General features: G+C 41.7%; 2 protein-coding genes across 3 annotated transcripts; both read left to right on the plus strand.

Annotated features, from left to right (window-relative positions):
- Positions 1-5,552: 5,552 nt before the first annotated feature.
- Positions 5,553-8,235, plus strand: LOC110754058 (endoglucanase 25-like). Its single transcript, XM_021955057.2, has 6 exons — positions 5,553-6,078; positions 6,185-6,492; positions 6,602-7,078; positions 7,165-7,291; positions 7,397-7,572; positions 7,642-8,235. Exons 1-6 carry the CDS (start codon positions 5,685-5,687, stop codon positions 8,029-8,031), a joined length of 1,872 nt encoding a protein of 623 aa, XP_021810749.1. The 5' UTR covers positions 5,553-5,684; the 3' UTR covers positions 8,032-8,235.
- A 1,608-nt stretch (positions 8,236-9,843) lies between these two features.
- Positions 9,844-14,402, plus strand: LOC110754124 (uncharacterized). Of its 2 annotated transcripts, none has more exons than XM_021955148.2 (7): positions 9,844-10,315; positions 10,423-10,774; positions 11,189-11,403; positions 12,134-12,425; positions 12,508-12,593; positions 12,669-12,760; positions 13,532-14,402. In XM_021955148.2, the coding sequence occupies exons 2-7, from the start codon at positions 10,472-10,474 to the stop codon at positions 13,777-13,779; spliced, it is 1,236 nt and encodes a 411-aa protein (XP_021810840.2). In that variant the 5' UTR covers positions 9,844-10,315; positions 10,423-10,471; the 3' UTR covers positions 13,780-14,402. The 2 variants fall into 2 exon arrangements, with proteins under 2 accessions (XP_021810840.2, XP_021810841.2); XM_021955149.2 differs by having other exon boundaries at positions 9,844-10,038.
- Positions 14,403-14,410: the final 8 nt, after the last annotated feature.

Below are 14,410 nucleotides of genomic sequence, written 5' to 3' on the forward strand. Positions count from 1 at the left end.
TGTCACCTTTGGCATCTCATTTGCCTTCGGCACCCCCGTGCCTAGCTTCACCTTCGGCACCCCCGTGCCTAGCTTCACCTTTGGCACCCCCGTGCCTAAGCCCACCTTTGGCACCCCCGTGCCTAAGCTCACATTTGGTATCCCAGTGCCTAAGCTCCCCTTCGGCACCCCGTGCCTAAGCTCACCTCCGGCACCCCGTGCCTAAGCCCACCTTCGGCACCCTAGTGCCCAAGCTCACCTTCGGTACCCCCGTACCTGAGCTCACCTTCGGCGCCCCCGTGCCTAAGCCTACCTTTGGCACCTCCATGCCTTGCCACATGCAAGCTTGTTTCGCCTTAGGCATCTTCTTACCTAAGCCCACCTTCGGCACCCCGTGCCCTTCGGCATTTTATATTGCGACAAGCAAGTCTTATGCCTTCGGCACCCCCGTGCCCAGCTACTTCCTCTTGCGACATGCAAGCTTGGCACCTTCGGCACCCCATGCCCTCCGGCATTATTGCGACATGCAAGCTTGGCACCTTCGGCACCCCATGCCCTCCGGCATTTTATATTGCGACACGCAAGTCTTATGCCTTCGGCATCCTCATGCCTAGCCCCTTCCTCTTGCGACATGCAAGCTTGGCACCTTCGGCACCCCGTGCCCTTCGGCATTTTATATTGCGACAAGCAAGTCTTATGCCTTCGGCACCCCCGTGCCTAGCTACTTCCTCTTGCGACATGCAAGCTTGGCACCTTCGGCACCCCATGCCCTCTGGCATTATTGCGACATGCAAGTCTTATGCCTTCGGCATCCTCATGCCCAGCTACTTCCTCTTGCGACATGCAAGCTTGGCACCTTCGGCACCCCATGCCCTCCGGCATTATTGCGACAAGCAAGTCTTATGCCTTCGGCACCCTCGTGCCTAGCCACTTCCTCTTGCGACATGCAAGCTTGGCACCTTCGGCACCCCATACCCTCTGGCATTATTGCGACATGCAAGTCTTATGCCTTCGGCATCCTCATGCCCAGCCACTTCCTCTTGCGACATGCAAGCTTGGCACCTTCGGCACCCCATGCCCTCTGGCATTATTGCGACATGCAAGTCTTATGCCTTCGGCATCCTCATGCCCAGCTACTTCCTCTTGCGACATGCAAGCTTAGCACCTTCGGCACCCCATGCCCTCCGGCATTATTGCGACAAGCAAGTCTTATGCCTTCGGCACCCTCGTGCCTAGCCACTTCCTCTTACGACATGCAAGCTTGGCACCTTCGGCACCCCATGCCCTCTGGCATTATTGCGACATGCAAGTCTTATGCCTTCGGCATCCTCATGCCCAGCCACTTCCTCTTGCGACATGCAAGCTTGGCACCTTCGGCACCCCATGCCCTCTGGCATTATTGCGACATGCAAGTCTTATGCCTTCGGCATCCTCATGCCCAGCTACTTCCTCTTGCGACATGCAAGCTTAGCACCTTCGGCACCCCATGCCCTCCGGCATTATTGCGACAAGCAAGTCTTATGCCTTCGGCACCCTCGTGCCTAGCCACTTCCTCTTGCGACATGCAAGCTTGGCACCTTCGGCACCCCATGCCCTCCGGCATTTTATATTGCGACAAGCAATTCTCATGCCTTCGGCACCCTCGTGCCTAGCCACTTCCTCTTGCGACATGCAAGCTTGGCACCTTCGGCACCCTATGCCCTTCGGCATTTTATATTGCGACATGCAAGTCTTGTGCCTTCGGCATCCTCGTGCCTAGCTCTTCCCCTTGCCACATGCAAGCTTGTTTCGCCTTCGGCACCCCCGTGCCTAGGCCCACCTTTGGCACCTCCATGCTTTGCAACATCCAAGCTTTGGCATCCCTTTGCCTAAGCTCACCTTCGGCACCCCTTTGCCTAAGCCCACCTTTGGCACCCCTGTGCCTAAGCTCACCCTCGGCGCCCCCATGCCTAAGCTCACCTTCGGCACCCCTTTGCCTAAGCCCACCTTTGGCACCCCTGTGCCTAAGCTCACCCTCGGCGCCCCCTTGCCTAAGCTCACCTTCGGCACCCCCATGCCTAAGCTCACCTTCGGCACCCCTGTGCCTAGGCACATTGCCTTGCCACATGCAAGCTTTGTGTCACCTTTGGCATCTCATTTGCCTTCGGCACCCTCGTGCCTAGCTTCACCTTCGGCACCCCTTTGCCTAAGCCCACCTTTGGCACCCCCGTGCCTAAGCCCACCTTTGGCACCCCCGTGCCTAAGCCCACCTTTGGCACCCCCGTGCCTAAGCCCACCTTTGGCACCCCCGTGCCTAAGCTCACCTTCGGCGCCCCCATGCCTAAGCTCACCTTCGGCACCCCCGTGCCTAGGCACAATGCCTTGTGACATGCGAGCTTGTGCGTTTGGCAAACCACTCTGCCTTCGGCACCCTTGTGCCTTTAGCATCCCCTTTGCCTTCGGCACCCCCGTGCCTAAACCCATCTCTTGCAACATGCCTTCAGCACCCCCCATGCCTAAGCCCACATTCGGCACCCCGAGCCTAGGAACATTACCTTGCAACATGCAAAGCTTTGTATCGCCTTCGCCATCCCAACTCCAAAATTATGTCAGTATCCAAGGGACCTAGCCCCCTTCCGAAGGCTCAGCTCCAAAACAAACTCCTAAGGCCAAGCTGAGTACTTAGGCCTAGCCCTTGCCTAGCCCTATCTTGAGCAAAACAGGCTCAATAAAAGCCATAGATGGCCCTTACTGATCGGCACCTTGGTCCCCCGCCTAGCCCAACACTCAGGCCTAGCCAAATATGCAGCTTAGCTCCTTGCGAAGCCTAGCCTCCTTCCAAATTCCAAAACTCCCAGCCTCTGGACACTCATGCCAGCCCAAACTATAACTAGACTCCTTGCCAAAACCATTGCGGCCCAGCCCTTGCTAAATGCCCAGGCTAAACCCACATGACCCGGCTCTTCCTAAAGTGCCCGGCTCTCCTGTTGAAACATTAAGAGGCCAGCTCTTGATGTTGGGCCCAATTCCATGCTGAAGCCTCAAAAGCCAAGCCCGTGTGGGACTCTATTTTTCTCTCCACGCTCCCTACCGTTCGGCAAGGAAGCTAAACCCTCAAGCTTTGCTCCTTTACCGAAGCAAATGGCTGACCCAGCCACAAAAAAAAAAACAAAAACAAAAAAAAAAAAAACAAAATTTGCACCTGCCGAACGGTAGGCAACATGCAGAAGGAATTTGGGAAGTGAAAATGCCCACTTGGCTAGCTACTTGGCTGACCTAGCCACAAAAAAAAAAAAAAAAAAAAAAAAAAATTGCACCTGCCGAACGGTAGGCAACATGCAGAAGGAATTTGGGAAGTGAAATTGCCCACTTGGCTAGCTATTTGGCTGACCTAGCCACCAAAAAAAAAAAAAAAAAAAAAAAAAAAATTGCACCTGCCGAACGGTAGGCAACATGCAGAAGGAATTTGGGAAGTGAAAATGCCCACTTGGCTAGCTACTTGGCTGACCTAGCCCTCCAAAAAAAAAAAAAAAAAAAAAAAAAAAAATTTGAACCTGCCGAAGGTGTCATGCAGAATCAACTTGAGGAGGACTTGGCTCCTTGGCTCCAGCCAACCCACAAAAAAAAAAAAAAAATTTTGCACCTGCCGAACGGTAGGCAACATGCAGAAGGAATTTGGGAAGTGAAATTGCCCACTTGGCTAGCTATTTGGCTGACCTAGCCACCAAAAAAAAAAAAAAAAAAAAAAATTGCACCTGCCGAACGGTAGGCAACATGCAGAAGGAATTTGGGAAGTGAAAATGCCTACTTGGCTAGCTACTTGGCTGACCTAGCCCTCCAAAACAAAAAAAAACAAAAAAAAACAAAAAAAAAAAACTGCCGAACGGCAGGAAGCATGCAGAAGGTAAAATGGGGACTTGCCAATTTTTGGCTGACCTAGCCCAAAAAAAAAAAAAAAAAAAAAACCTTCTCTCCCTCCAAACCACTTTGGTTTTTTGTTGCAACTTCTCTCCCTCCAAAGTTCTTCTTACCCGGGGACTTGGGGGACTGGGGATAGTGCACTATACGACTTGGAAGACAAACTACGGTGTTGCTCGGCCAGTGCACTTAAGATTACAAATCCCCAAGCAAGAAGTACCTTCTTACTCGCGAACTTGGGGGACTACTGTTGACACCATAACTGACCAAGCAACTAGAAGAAACTCTAAGCAAAGCAAGAGGAGTCCCACATCGGAAATCTACAAGAAGTGAAGACTCCCTCTCACCTATAAAAGCATACCACTCTCCACTTAAGAGGGGATTGGAAACTGAGCTGGGCTCCCTCTTCAGGACTCTCCTGTTAGTCTGGCCTTCGAGTCCTGGGTCTCCAGACCCGGGGACTTGACCCCTGGGCTCCAGACTCCAAACTTTGTACCTTAGACCCTAGGCCTTCTTCCATTTATCTTTGGGTCTAATCCCCTTGTACAAATGTAAACAATATCATAATGAGAACATCTTCTCTGTGGACGTAGCCCATTCATTAAGGGTGAACCACATATATCTTGTCTTTTGTATATTCATAAACTGGCTAAGTCCTCACATACACGCAGAAGGTCCAAACCTTCACTCATCATCCATCACACCTCATCACTAAGTTGGACTCAATCTTGGCCCAACCATTTTGAGCATCAACAACAAGTGCAAAATATTCCAAAGGTTTAATCATCCAAGAAAGTTGAATTGAATTATGACTCTCATTTAGAACGGGTGTCTTTTTTCACATTTCACTTCATTTGGTTCATTATAATAATTTAAAGACCTAAAACATAAACGTCATAAACTTAGAGGCTGTTTGATAACCATTTGATTTTTACTTTTTTGGAAAACTGAAAACCGAAAATGTGTTCGGTAACTAATTTTAGTTTTCAGTTTTAAAAAAAAATTTGACATCTAATTTCAAAATAAGCCTAAATGAAAACTTAAATCAATTACCAAACAACTTGTGTTCAACTTTCACTATTAAACGCGTTTGGTTACTTGAGTGAGAGAAAATAAGTCAGGCCGTGCCCATAGTTTAGTTTAGGTTTTGATTTTGAGAGTGAATGAATGGGTTTTTTGGTGATAACAACGTTGTTAAATAACTAGAAAAATGCTGTAGAAAGAAGTCAAACAGGCCCACCCATGGTCCTATCCTAAGACAAGTTTTTGGTCCCTTTTGATCCTTCTTTGCATATATATACAGGCACTAACCAGTAGTTAGTAACCATCTGATGAAACTGTTGTCATGTCTGATTTTTCTTTTCAGTTGTTTTTTCTTGCCTTGCCTTGTATTTGGATTGGAAGACAATACTCACCAGCTTTTAGTGACTTGAATTATTGTAAGTAAATTGGTTTCTTTCAACTGTTTTCTGATGTAAATTGAATTGCCGGCCAACGATTCATTCTCTTTGATAGTATCGAAATTTTGTGGTTTAGCTAGTTCACGCTTCTGCTTTATCAAGAAACCATTTCATTGTGAATAACTACAGCAAGTAATTTTATACTATATGAACTTGAAACTTATGATTTTTTAGTTTCTATCCACATTTGAATTTGATGATGGAGACCTAATTAATGCCAATGCAGCATAAAAAAAACCACAGAGAGAAGGGCAAATATTTAGAATAAACCAAAACCTTTCCCTTCTTTTTTCAGTGCCATTTGCTCTATCCTACCTACAACACCACCTCCCACGTTCACAGCAAGCAATGCCATCTTCTCTAGGTTCCCACACTGTCACACATACTTCTGCAACAGACTTAGAACCTGTGATGTTTGTTCATACTTCAGAGGCCCGCCGTTTGATTCCTTCCGCAAGTCGTTGGAATTCTATAGAAATTGACTTTAACCTTCTTCCTCAGTCTTCCATGGCCAACGATTCAATCCCTTCTCAGTACTCCAAGTCCTACCAATTCAACCTTGTTATCACAGATAAAAAGCACTTTAAACGTTGTCTTTACATTTCTGTCTCCACAGTTTTTCTTATCCTAGCTCTACTTTTACTGCTACACTTTTTGCCCTCAAAACATCATCACGATCGTCCTTCAAAGAATCTTACACTTGCATTGAACCAAGCTCTAACGTTCTTCGATGCTCAAAAGTGTAATATATTTCTACCATCATATATTTTATTAGAAACAGTTACATTATAGGATTTGCCATATAATTAATTTTTCATCTAATTTGCTGAAAAATTCTTTTTCATCAGCTGGGGTGTACCCCAATAACAGTCTGGTAAAATTTCGAGCAAGTTCAGGATTGCAAGATGGGAACTCAGGCAGTAAACCGGCTAATCTTGAGGGTGGTTTCTATGATTCTGGTAACAACATAAAATTCAGCTTCCCTACAGCTTATACTGTAACCCTGTTGAGTTGGAGTGTGATTGAATATCATGACAAGTATGCTGATATTGGTGAGCTTGATCATGTCAAGGACATAATCAAATGGGGAAGTGATTATTTGCTCAAACTCTTTGTTCCCCCTAACACAACTTCAGATACCATATTGTATTCTCAGGCAAGCCTTATGAACAATTTTGTACCATAATTAATAATCCTTTTTCATGAACATTATAATGGACAATTAGTGACAATATTCCTTGTTATTGTTTTTTTTTTCAATTTAGATTGGAAGTGCAAACAGCGATGCCAAGGTTCCTAATGATATAAACTGCTGGCAAAGACCTGAAGACATGGACTACAAGAGAACTGTTTCATTTTGCGATAACACAGCTTCCGATTTAGCAGGGGAAATTGTTGCAGCATTATCAGCTGCTTCATTAGTGTTTAAAGAAGACAATGTTTACTCAGGAGAATTAGTCACAGCAGCTGAGAAGCTATTTGAGAGTGCAATTACTAAGCTATACCCTGCTAGGCAAGGAACATACACCAAGGTTGACGCTTGTGGAGGAGAAGCTAGAAATTTTTATAACTCATCTGGTCACCAAGATGAACTGGTCTGGGGAGGAACATGGCTATTTTTTGCTACTGGTGACAATTCATATCTAGGATATGCCACAGAAGAATTTGACCATGCAGTGGGGAATGAAACAAGTGCTGATAAAGGGGTTTTCTACTGGAACAACAAGCTTACTGCTAACGCGGTAATTTTTGTTGCAAATAATCAATCTGGGAAGTTTCAGAAATAGATAAGCTTTGTGATCACAGTTCTGCATACATAATATTGTAGGTGTTGCTAACGCGTCTGCAATTTTTTCGTGATCTTGGCTTCCCGTATGAAGCTTCTTTAGGCGCATCCACGGACATGACGGACTCCCTCATGTGTTCTTATCTTTCTTCTCAGAAAATGACACCAGGTATTAATATATGGAAATGGAATGGATGCCTAGATCTACATGTTGATATGATGCTTCACTTCAAAGATGAAATGCATGTGCCTCAAAAATCCTAAATGAATGCAGGTGGATTGATCATCCAAAGGCCTAATCTTGGGGCAGCTCGTCTGGAGTATGCCGCAACAGCATCCTTTCTTAGTAAATTGTACAGCGACTACCTTGATCTTCTGCGGAGTTCTGGTAGGAGTTGCAGAGGTTTCGGCTTTTCCCTGGATATGCTGCGCAATTTCTCCACGTCTCAGGCAAGTAATATTGCATTGCATATATTAATTATATTATTATAGTCTTCAATCTGCATGCATTGTTTTCAGGTAAATTACATTCTAGGAGAGAATCCAATGAAGATGAGCTACATGGTTGGGTTTGGAGATAAGTTTCCAAGCCAAGTGCACCATAGGAGCGCATCAATCCCTTGGGATGGTCAATATTACTCTTGCAAAGACGGAGAAGATAGATGGCAATTCTCCAAAGACCCAAATCCCAATTTGCTTTTGGGAGCCATGGTAGCAGGACCTGACCAATTTGACAAATTTATAGATCAAAGGGACAAACAAGAGTTCACTGAGCCTAGCATATCAAGCAATGCTGGCTTAGTTGCAGCACTCATTGCACTTCATTCTCCTCCTTATCTTCCTTCTTCGAAAACCAAAGGCATGAATTTGGGCATAGACCAGATGGGTATCTTTGCTAAATTTTTGTGAAAAAAGGGAAATCTGCTGCACTACATTGATTAGTTTTTTTTTTTTGGGGTTAGTTTGTGCAGTTTCAAGTTCATAGTTAAAGAATTGAGACCCTTCACTTGTGAAATCAAACTAAGCTTGCTGTTGGTTGTAACTTGTATGCTAAGCTTTGTGATTTACCAGGACAGGAGCATCAAGTAAAGTATTCTTTTGTGCCTCAACTTGCTCAATCATTATGGATCTCTGTGGTGCCACATATTGTGTTTGGGAAAATCAATCCATGCATGTCTATGCCTTGTAAAGAACCAGAACAACATTTGGTCAAGTCCTTGCTAGACAATGATGGGGATATTGGCTGGCCCCGACCAAGTTTATAATATCATTTTTAAAATAATAATAATAATAATAATAATCCACCAAACCCAAGGAGTACAGAAACACTTACAGAAAACGAGGATAATACTATTTTGCTATACCCGGGCAATCAAAGTATGCCAAGCGTGATAACTTTTCTATGTAGCAATTTGTGATTAGAAAATGATAGCAAAACAATGCTATCCCCATTTCATACAAATTTTTCTGGTAAATTACATGTGTGTTACATGTATATTGTCTTCTTTGTTGTTGGATGAAGCATGTATATATTGTCTTATCACTTAATTTTGTGTCATATATAGTTGAGTGGATAAGAGTAGGGCCACGAGTCAACCTCATTGTCTCCCTTTCTACCAATAAATACTTGGGCCCTATCCCATCTTCCTTCTTCATTCATTGATTGGGACATTGCACATATCTTGCAAAATATTCTCACATCAATTTAATGCACTAACCAATCAAATACCATTTCTATTTTCTATTTTCTATTTTCTATTTTCTATCTTGGGCGTCCTCTATCTAACACACAACCCACAACCCAAATTTACTGTTGTCAACTATATTTCTAGCATTTTCGGTTAAACCTAACATTCAATATGATTTATTTTGCATGATTCTACCAAGCTCAAAATTCAGACCAAAATTATAGGTTGCTGCACGATGAAGAAGAGGGAAGGAGAGAGCACGTCGGCTCGGTGGTTCTGTACTAATTAAGAATCCAACTGTCATTATAACAATTAGTTGTCCTGAATACAACATATATGTTTATAAAATTATTATAACAATTTTATTTTGAGCTTTGTACAAACAAAATTGCAACGTCATATTTTGCGTTTGTGAACCAAACTCAACCTATAAGTCTATGACCAAACTCAACAACGTGTTTTGATATGGACAAACATTAAGTACATTAAAATCCATTACCCTTCCTCTCATCAATGAGACATTCCATTTCAACCATTGAAAATTTGGTGATCGAAACTGCTGACCAGTACACAAATATATAGAAGGCCAAAAAATTCTAATGAAAAAGTTACCCAAATTCAAAGGAATATTTATTTATTCTTCTTTTTTGAAATCTGACCCAAGAAGCTCACTATTTATAAATTACCAAAGATGATAAAATAAAAATAAAAAATCACAATAATGAAGAAATTTATGAGTGAGTTTAATCATAATCTTGCGTGTTAGTAGGCTGGTAGCTCTCACTTGATTACAAGTGTGCACGTACCACCGCACCACCTACTACTGAGCCTCGTGTCTTGCACGTGCCAATGTACAGTAAACTGTAAATGCCAGCTCACAAACTAACCCACCAATCACAATTCTGCAACTACTTCACATCACCTATTTCCTTCCCAAAATATTTTATTAATTCATTTACCACAATAACCAAAACCAATATTACCAACAAACAAATAAAGCTGTAATAAAATAAGAAAATATTATTATCTTCGTCTTCATTTATAATACACACTAGTTCAAGCTTCCCCTTTCCCGGTGCTTTCCTTCACGCTTTGTTTCTTTCTTCCTTCCCACAAAAACCATTCATTCGGCTCTCATTTAATCCGCAGTGCTTTCTCTCTAGGCTTTCAAGCTTTCCGATCCAATTTTCCGGTTTTTTCTATTAATCATACAACGCTTTCGGGCTTTGTGAGTTTCTTTGATCTGATCACTTGCAATACAATCTTTTTTTTGTTTTGTTTTGTTTTGTTTTCAATTTGGGATATCAAAGATAAATTTTGAGTTTTCTATGCTGTTTTTGGTTACCGAGAAATCGCTAGAAATCCCGGACGAATGATCGCTTTCCTTCTATAAATATCAGCATCTTATATATATATATATATATATATATCTAGTACTAATTTGAGACTTTGATGAGCTAAAGAATCAGTCACAGAACACCTCTTTTTATTTGTTTTCAATTTGGGTGAGTTGTATTAATTTTTCTTTCTTGAGAACCAGACAAGTAAAGAAAAAAACAGAGTATATTGCAAAGTTTCTACCTTTTCATTGTAGTTTCCTCCGTTTTCTCAGTAACGAAGCGGAGGCACTAGTTTTATTTGAAAAGTTCTGAGCTGTGCAAATGTTGGGAAGTGGGTTACAGTTTGGAAATGTACGTGGGGAGGACAGGTTTTACATTCCTGTGAAAGCAAGAAAGAGATACAATAATCAGCAAAAGCAAGCTAGGAAAGCCAAGAATGATGCAAACGAGAACCCCAAAGAGCTTCCAAAGAGCAAAATTGTGGTTTCTGAGAAGAGAAGCCCCAAAGAGCCTCCAAATACATTGGCAAAGCCTTCTTCTGAGTCATCTCTAAAGCCTAGTAGTAATCTTGACAGGCTCTTGGAGTCCACCACTCCTTCAGTTCCTGCGCAGTATTTCTCTAAGGTTGATCATATCTTTATGTTTTATCTGTTGTGCTTTGTACTTGGCTGCTCCAAAATTGTCTGAAAATGTGAAGGAAACTGAGTTTTTGTTATTGGGTTTTCCATATGTGGGAGAATAATAGGGGCTGCACTTGCCAAGCCTTCACCAAATGAAGCAAAGATTTTGACCATGTCTAGTTTGGTTTCTCAGACGGCATGTTTTGCTGATGCCAAAATATATGAGAACGTCTAGAAAATGAGACTTTTTACCTTTGGAGTTTCCGTAACTTAGGACTTGAGATAATTATAAGCTACACTTAGGTGCAAAAATAACTTCAGGATAAGATTTATTGCCTTTCTACTACACTGTTTTGTTATTTCAATGAGGAGTTACTTAGTTTTGCAATCCTCTAAAAAATTGTTTCTTTTGGTGCAGACGACAATGAGGGGGTGGAGGACTTGCGATGTTGAGTTTCAGCCTTACTTCACATTGAATGATCTTTGGGAATCGTTTAGGGAGTGGAGTGCATATGGGGCAGGAGTGCCATTGGTACTTAACAAAAGTGATTCTGTTATTCAATATTATGTTCCCTATTTATCTGGTATCCAATTATATGGGGAATCTTCTGTGAAGTCAAATGCAAAGTCAAGGTATTAAAGAAATTCTGGTTGCATTCATACATTTGGATGCTAGTTTGTAATCTTTGGACAATACCAGCAATTCTGATACATAAATATTTGTTCTGAAATCCAGTTGAATTTGTTTTCTTTGTTGCACGCGTGTTGTTTACAATGATTATTTAGTTACACGCAATCTTATTTTAAATGATTTGGTGCGCAGGACGTTGGTTCTATTGCAGAAATATCAGTATGATGCTTTATTGTCGACATTCCACGACTAGTACTATTTTTTTTCATGAAATTTAATCATACAATGTATCATGTGCTGCTGATTCAATCTTTTTCTTCAATAAACTAGTACCATCTATGTAGATGTGATCATCACCATCAAATGGTTTCTGATGACGAATTGTATCACTTTGTACATTCATATCTAGGATGCTTAATTGATCAAATTTCTGTTGTAAAGTTATGGTGAGACACTGTGATAGATAATGATTTGGTGCTTGGAAACTTTATGTGTTGATTATGTTCAGTTTCATTTATATAGAATCTCAATTTCTCAAATTTCTGCCAGTCATCGCCCTGTTCTCCACTCTTCTGCTCTCTTTTTGTTCCATGTCTATTCATTTTTTTATGCATTTCTTGTTATGAACTTTTGTCTCATGTAGTCTTATGTTATTCTTGATAATATGTATTCGAGTGTGTGATATGGTCTATTGGCATCTAACTGGGCTTTGATTTTCTCTCGTTTGATTAGGCAAGTTGGTGAGGACAGTTATGTTGACTACGATTTGGATTCGAGTAGTGATGCAAGCAGCGATTATGAAGTTGAGAAACACAAAAAGACTGCTAAGGAGCAGCAAGCTCTTCACCGTTTAAAGACGGATGTTCCTATTAGAATGGGCGGATTGTCCATACATGATGAACACCCTTTGCTACAAGAAGGCTTTTCTAGTGATGATGGAGAAGCTGGGAATTCTCGTGGTGTCCTGCTTTTTGAGTTTCTTGAGCAGGATGCTCCGTATGGCCGAGAACCATTGGCTGACAAGGCTAGTTTATTATTTTGCTGCAGTGTATTTTGGCTAGTTTATTATTGCCTTATTTATTATTTATTATTGTGATTTTTAACAGATATCAGATCTAGCATGCCAGTACCCTGGGTTGAAGACATTAAGAAGTTGTGACTTACTGCCAGGAAGTTGGATGTCAGTGGCTTGGTAAGAAAACGTTATCTTTACTATTATATTGCCTTGTATGGACCAAAATTCAACTGCTCTGGTTGAATTTTGTAGGTATCCCATATATCGAATACCTATGGGTCCAACACTGAAAGATTTGGAAGCTTGCTTTCTGACGTATCATTCACTTTCAACACCCATGGCAGGTAATTGTGACTCTTTCAAGAATTGGTATTGTGGTATTTTGCCAGCATTTCGATATGATAAATTATTTTCCTTTCACTGGATAAGAATGGCTTCTCAAATCTTTATCCATATCATGAACCAGAACTTCTTTCCTAAGTTTGCTTAGTGGAAAGTTTCCCAAGTCCATCTCAATCCATTTCATATTTTCTTCAAAAACACAATATTGATGCAAACAATATTTGCATACTGTGCCACTTACCTCGAATAGATTCTTATGTATCTGCCTGCAGGCACAAACTTGGGGCGGTAAAAGGGTCTGTTTGGAGTTAATAACTTGTTAAACAAAATGAGTGAAAAATGAAAAAAAAAACGTTTTTATGCTTCTTGCTGGTACTAGATAGCTGGGTATTTGTGTTTGGCACGACAATATCTGCTTGCCTTAGTTCTGAGTGGTTAGTGTGTACTTGTACACAGGAAGGGGAGGGAGGGAGAGAGAGATAGAGAGTGGTGATGAACTGGGGGATGGGAAAGGATCCTGGATATGTTTCTATTTTTCAGCATTACAATTACCTGTGAAAAGTTTGATGATAGAGATCTAACAGCAGGAGGTAGCTCTTCTATGTTCTTTCTTGGGTTTGATGATAAGTGACGGCTATATTTCATGATATGAGGTGCTCTATAACATGTTATTTACTGTTATCTCTGTGGTTATGCAAATGATTTAATCTACAATAATGTTTATTCTATCTTGCCATTGTTGATACCCTAAGATTTTTCTTTCTTTTGGGCAGGTAGTGGAAGCACGCAGGCTCCAGTGATGGTCTATCCCACCGAGATGGATGGTGTACCAAAGATTTCCTTACCTGTTTTTGGAATGGCTGCTTATAAGTTAAAAAGAACAATGTGGACACAAAATGGAGTGATGGAGTGTCAACTGGCAAATTCCCTGATGCAGGCTGCAGGCAATTGGCTAAGCCTGCTTCAGGTCAAACACCCGGATTTCCAGTTCTTTGCTTCACATGGCATGTACTGCAGGTGAAATTGAAAGTTGTTTCATTGATGCAATGCAACTACCTTAGCTTCCATTCCACGAGTTACAAGCCTTGAAATTGAATGCTTGATCCATGGCCATGTTGAGGTATATGGTATGTGGCATATACGGCTGGGAGGATGCTTGGAATGCCCTTGAGAGGTCTTTTCAGGTGTGAATTTTGTGTTCATGAATGCAGAATGCAAGAGAAAAAAAAACAGAAGAGAAAGCTGGCATTTACAAAATTTAAAGATAAAAGAAGAAAAATAAAAAAGAAAGAGGAAGCAGTGAAAGAAAAACCCAAAGGCATGGAAGGAAGGAAGAAGAATAAGGTCAAAAAGACCAATATAGATGAAAATGGAAATGGTGTATTAGATATGTAAATTTATGTTGATCTGTTGGTTTTAGGAATATTAGGCATATTTTCACAAGTAGAGATGTAAAGCAGATGGATGTTTAAAATGTTGTGCTGCTTCAAATTGGTCTGGCTTTCATGGGAAAAAGCGAAAATCCTTCCTTGGTTGGGTGACGAGAAAATCGGTGAGGGTACCGTATATCAGCCACACGATTTATCTGAATAGTAACTTCACTTGAGTTTAATGAAATGATCATGTGACGAATATGAAGGTCCACATGAGGG

Source organism: Prunus avium, chromosome 5 (genome assembly GCF_965620075.1).
Source record: "Prunus avium chromosome 5, drPruAviu1.hap1.1, whole genome shotgun sequence".
Lineage (NCBI taxonomy): Eukaryota > Viridiplantae > Streptophyta > Magnoliopsida > Rosales > Rosaceae > Prunus > Prunus avium.

Coding starts and splice junctions, on each gene's coding strand:
- LOC110754058 (XM_021955057.2), top strand. CDS start 5,685: ATGCCATCTTCTCTAGGTTCCCACACTGTCACACATACTTCTGCAACA. Junction 6,493..6,601: donor ATACCATATTGTATTCTCAG/GCAAGCCTTATG, acceptor TTTTCAATTTAG/ATTGGAAGTGCAAACAGCGA. Junction 7,079..7,164: donor ACAAGCTTACTGCTAACGCG/GTAATTTTTGTT, acceptor ATAATATTGTAG/GTGTTGCTAACGCGTCTGCA.
- LOC110754124 (XM_021955148.2), top strand. CDS start 10,472: ATGTTGGGAAGTGGGTTACAGTTTGGAAATGTACGTGGGGAGGACAGG. Junction 12,426..12,507: donor GAGAACCATTGGCTGACAAG/GCTAGTTTATTA, acceptor GATTTTTAACAG/ATATCAGATCTAGCATGCCA. Junction 12,594..12,668: donor AGTTGGATGTCAGTGGCTTG/GTAAGAAAACGT, acceptor TGAATTTTGTAG/GTATCCCATATATCGAATAC.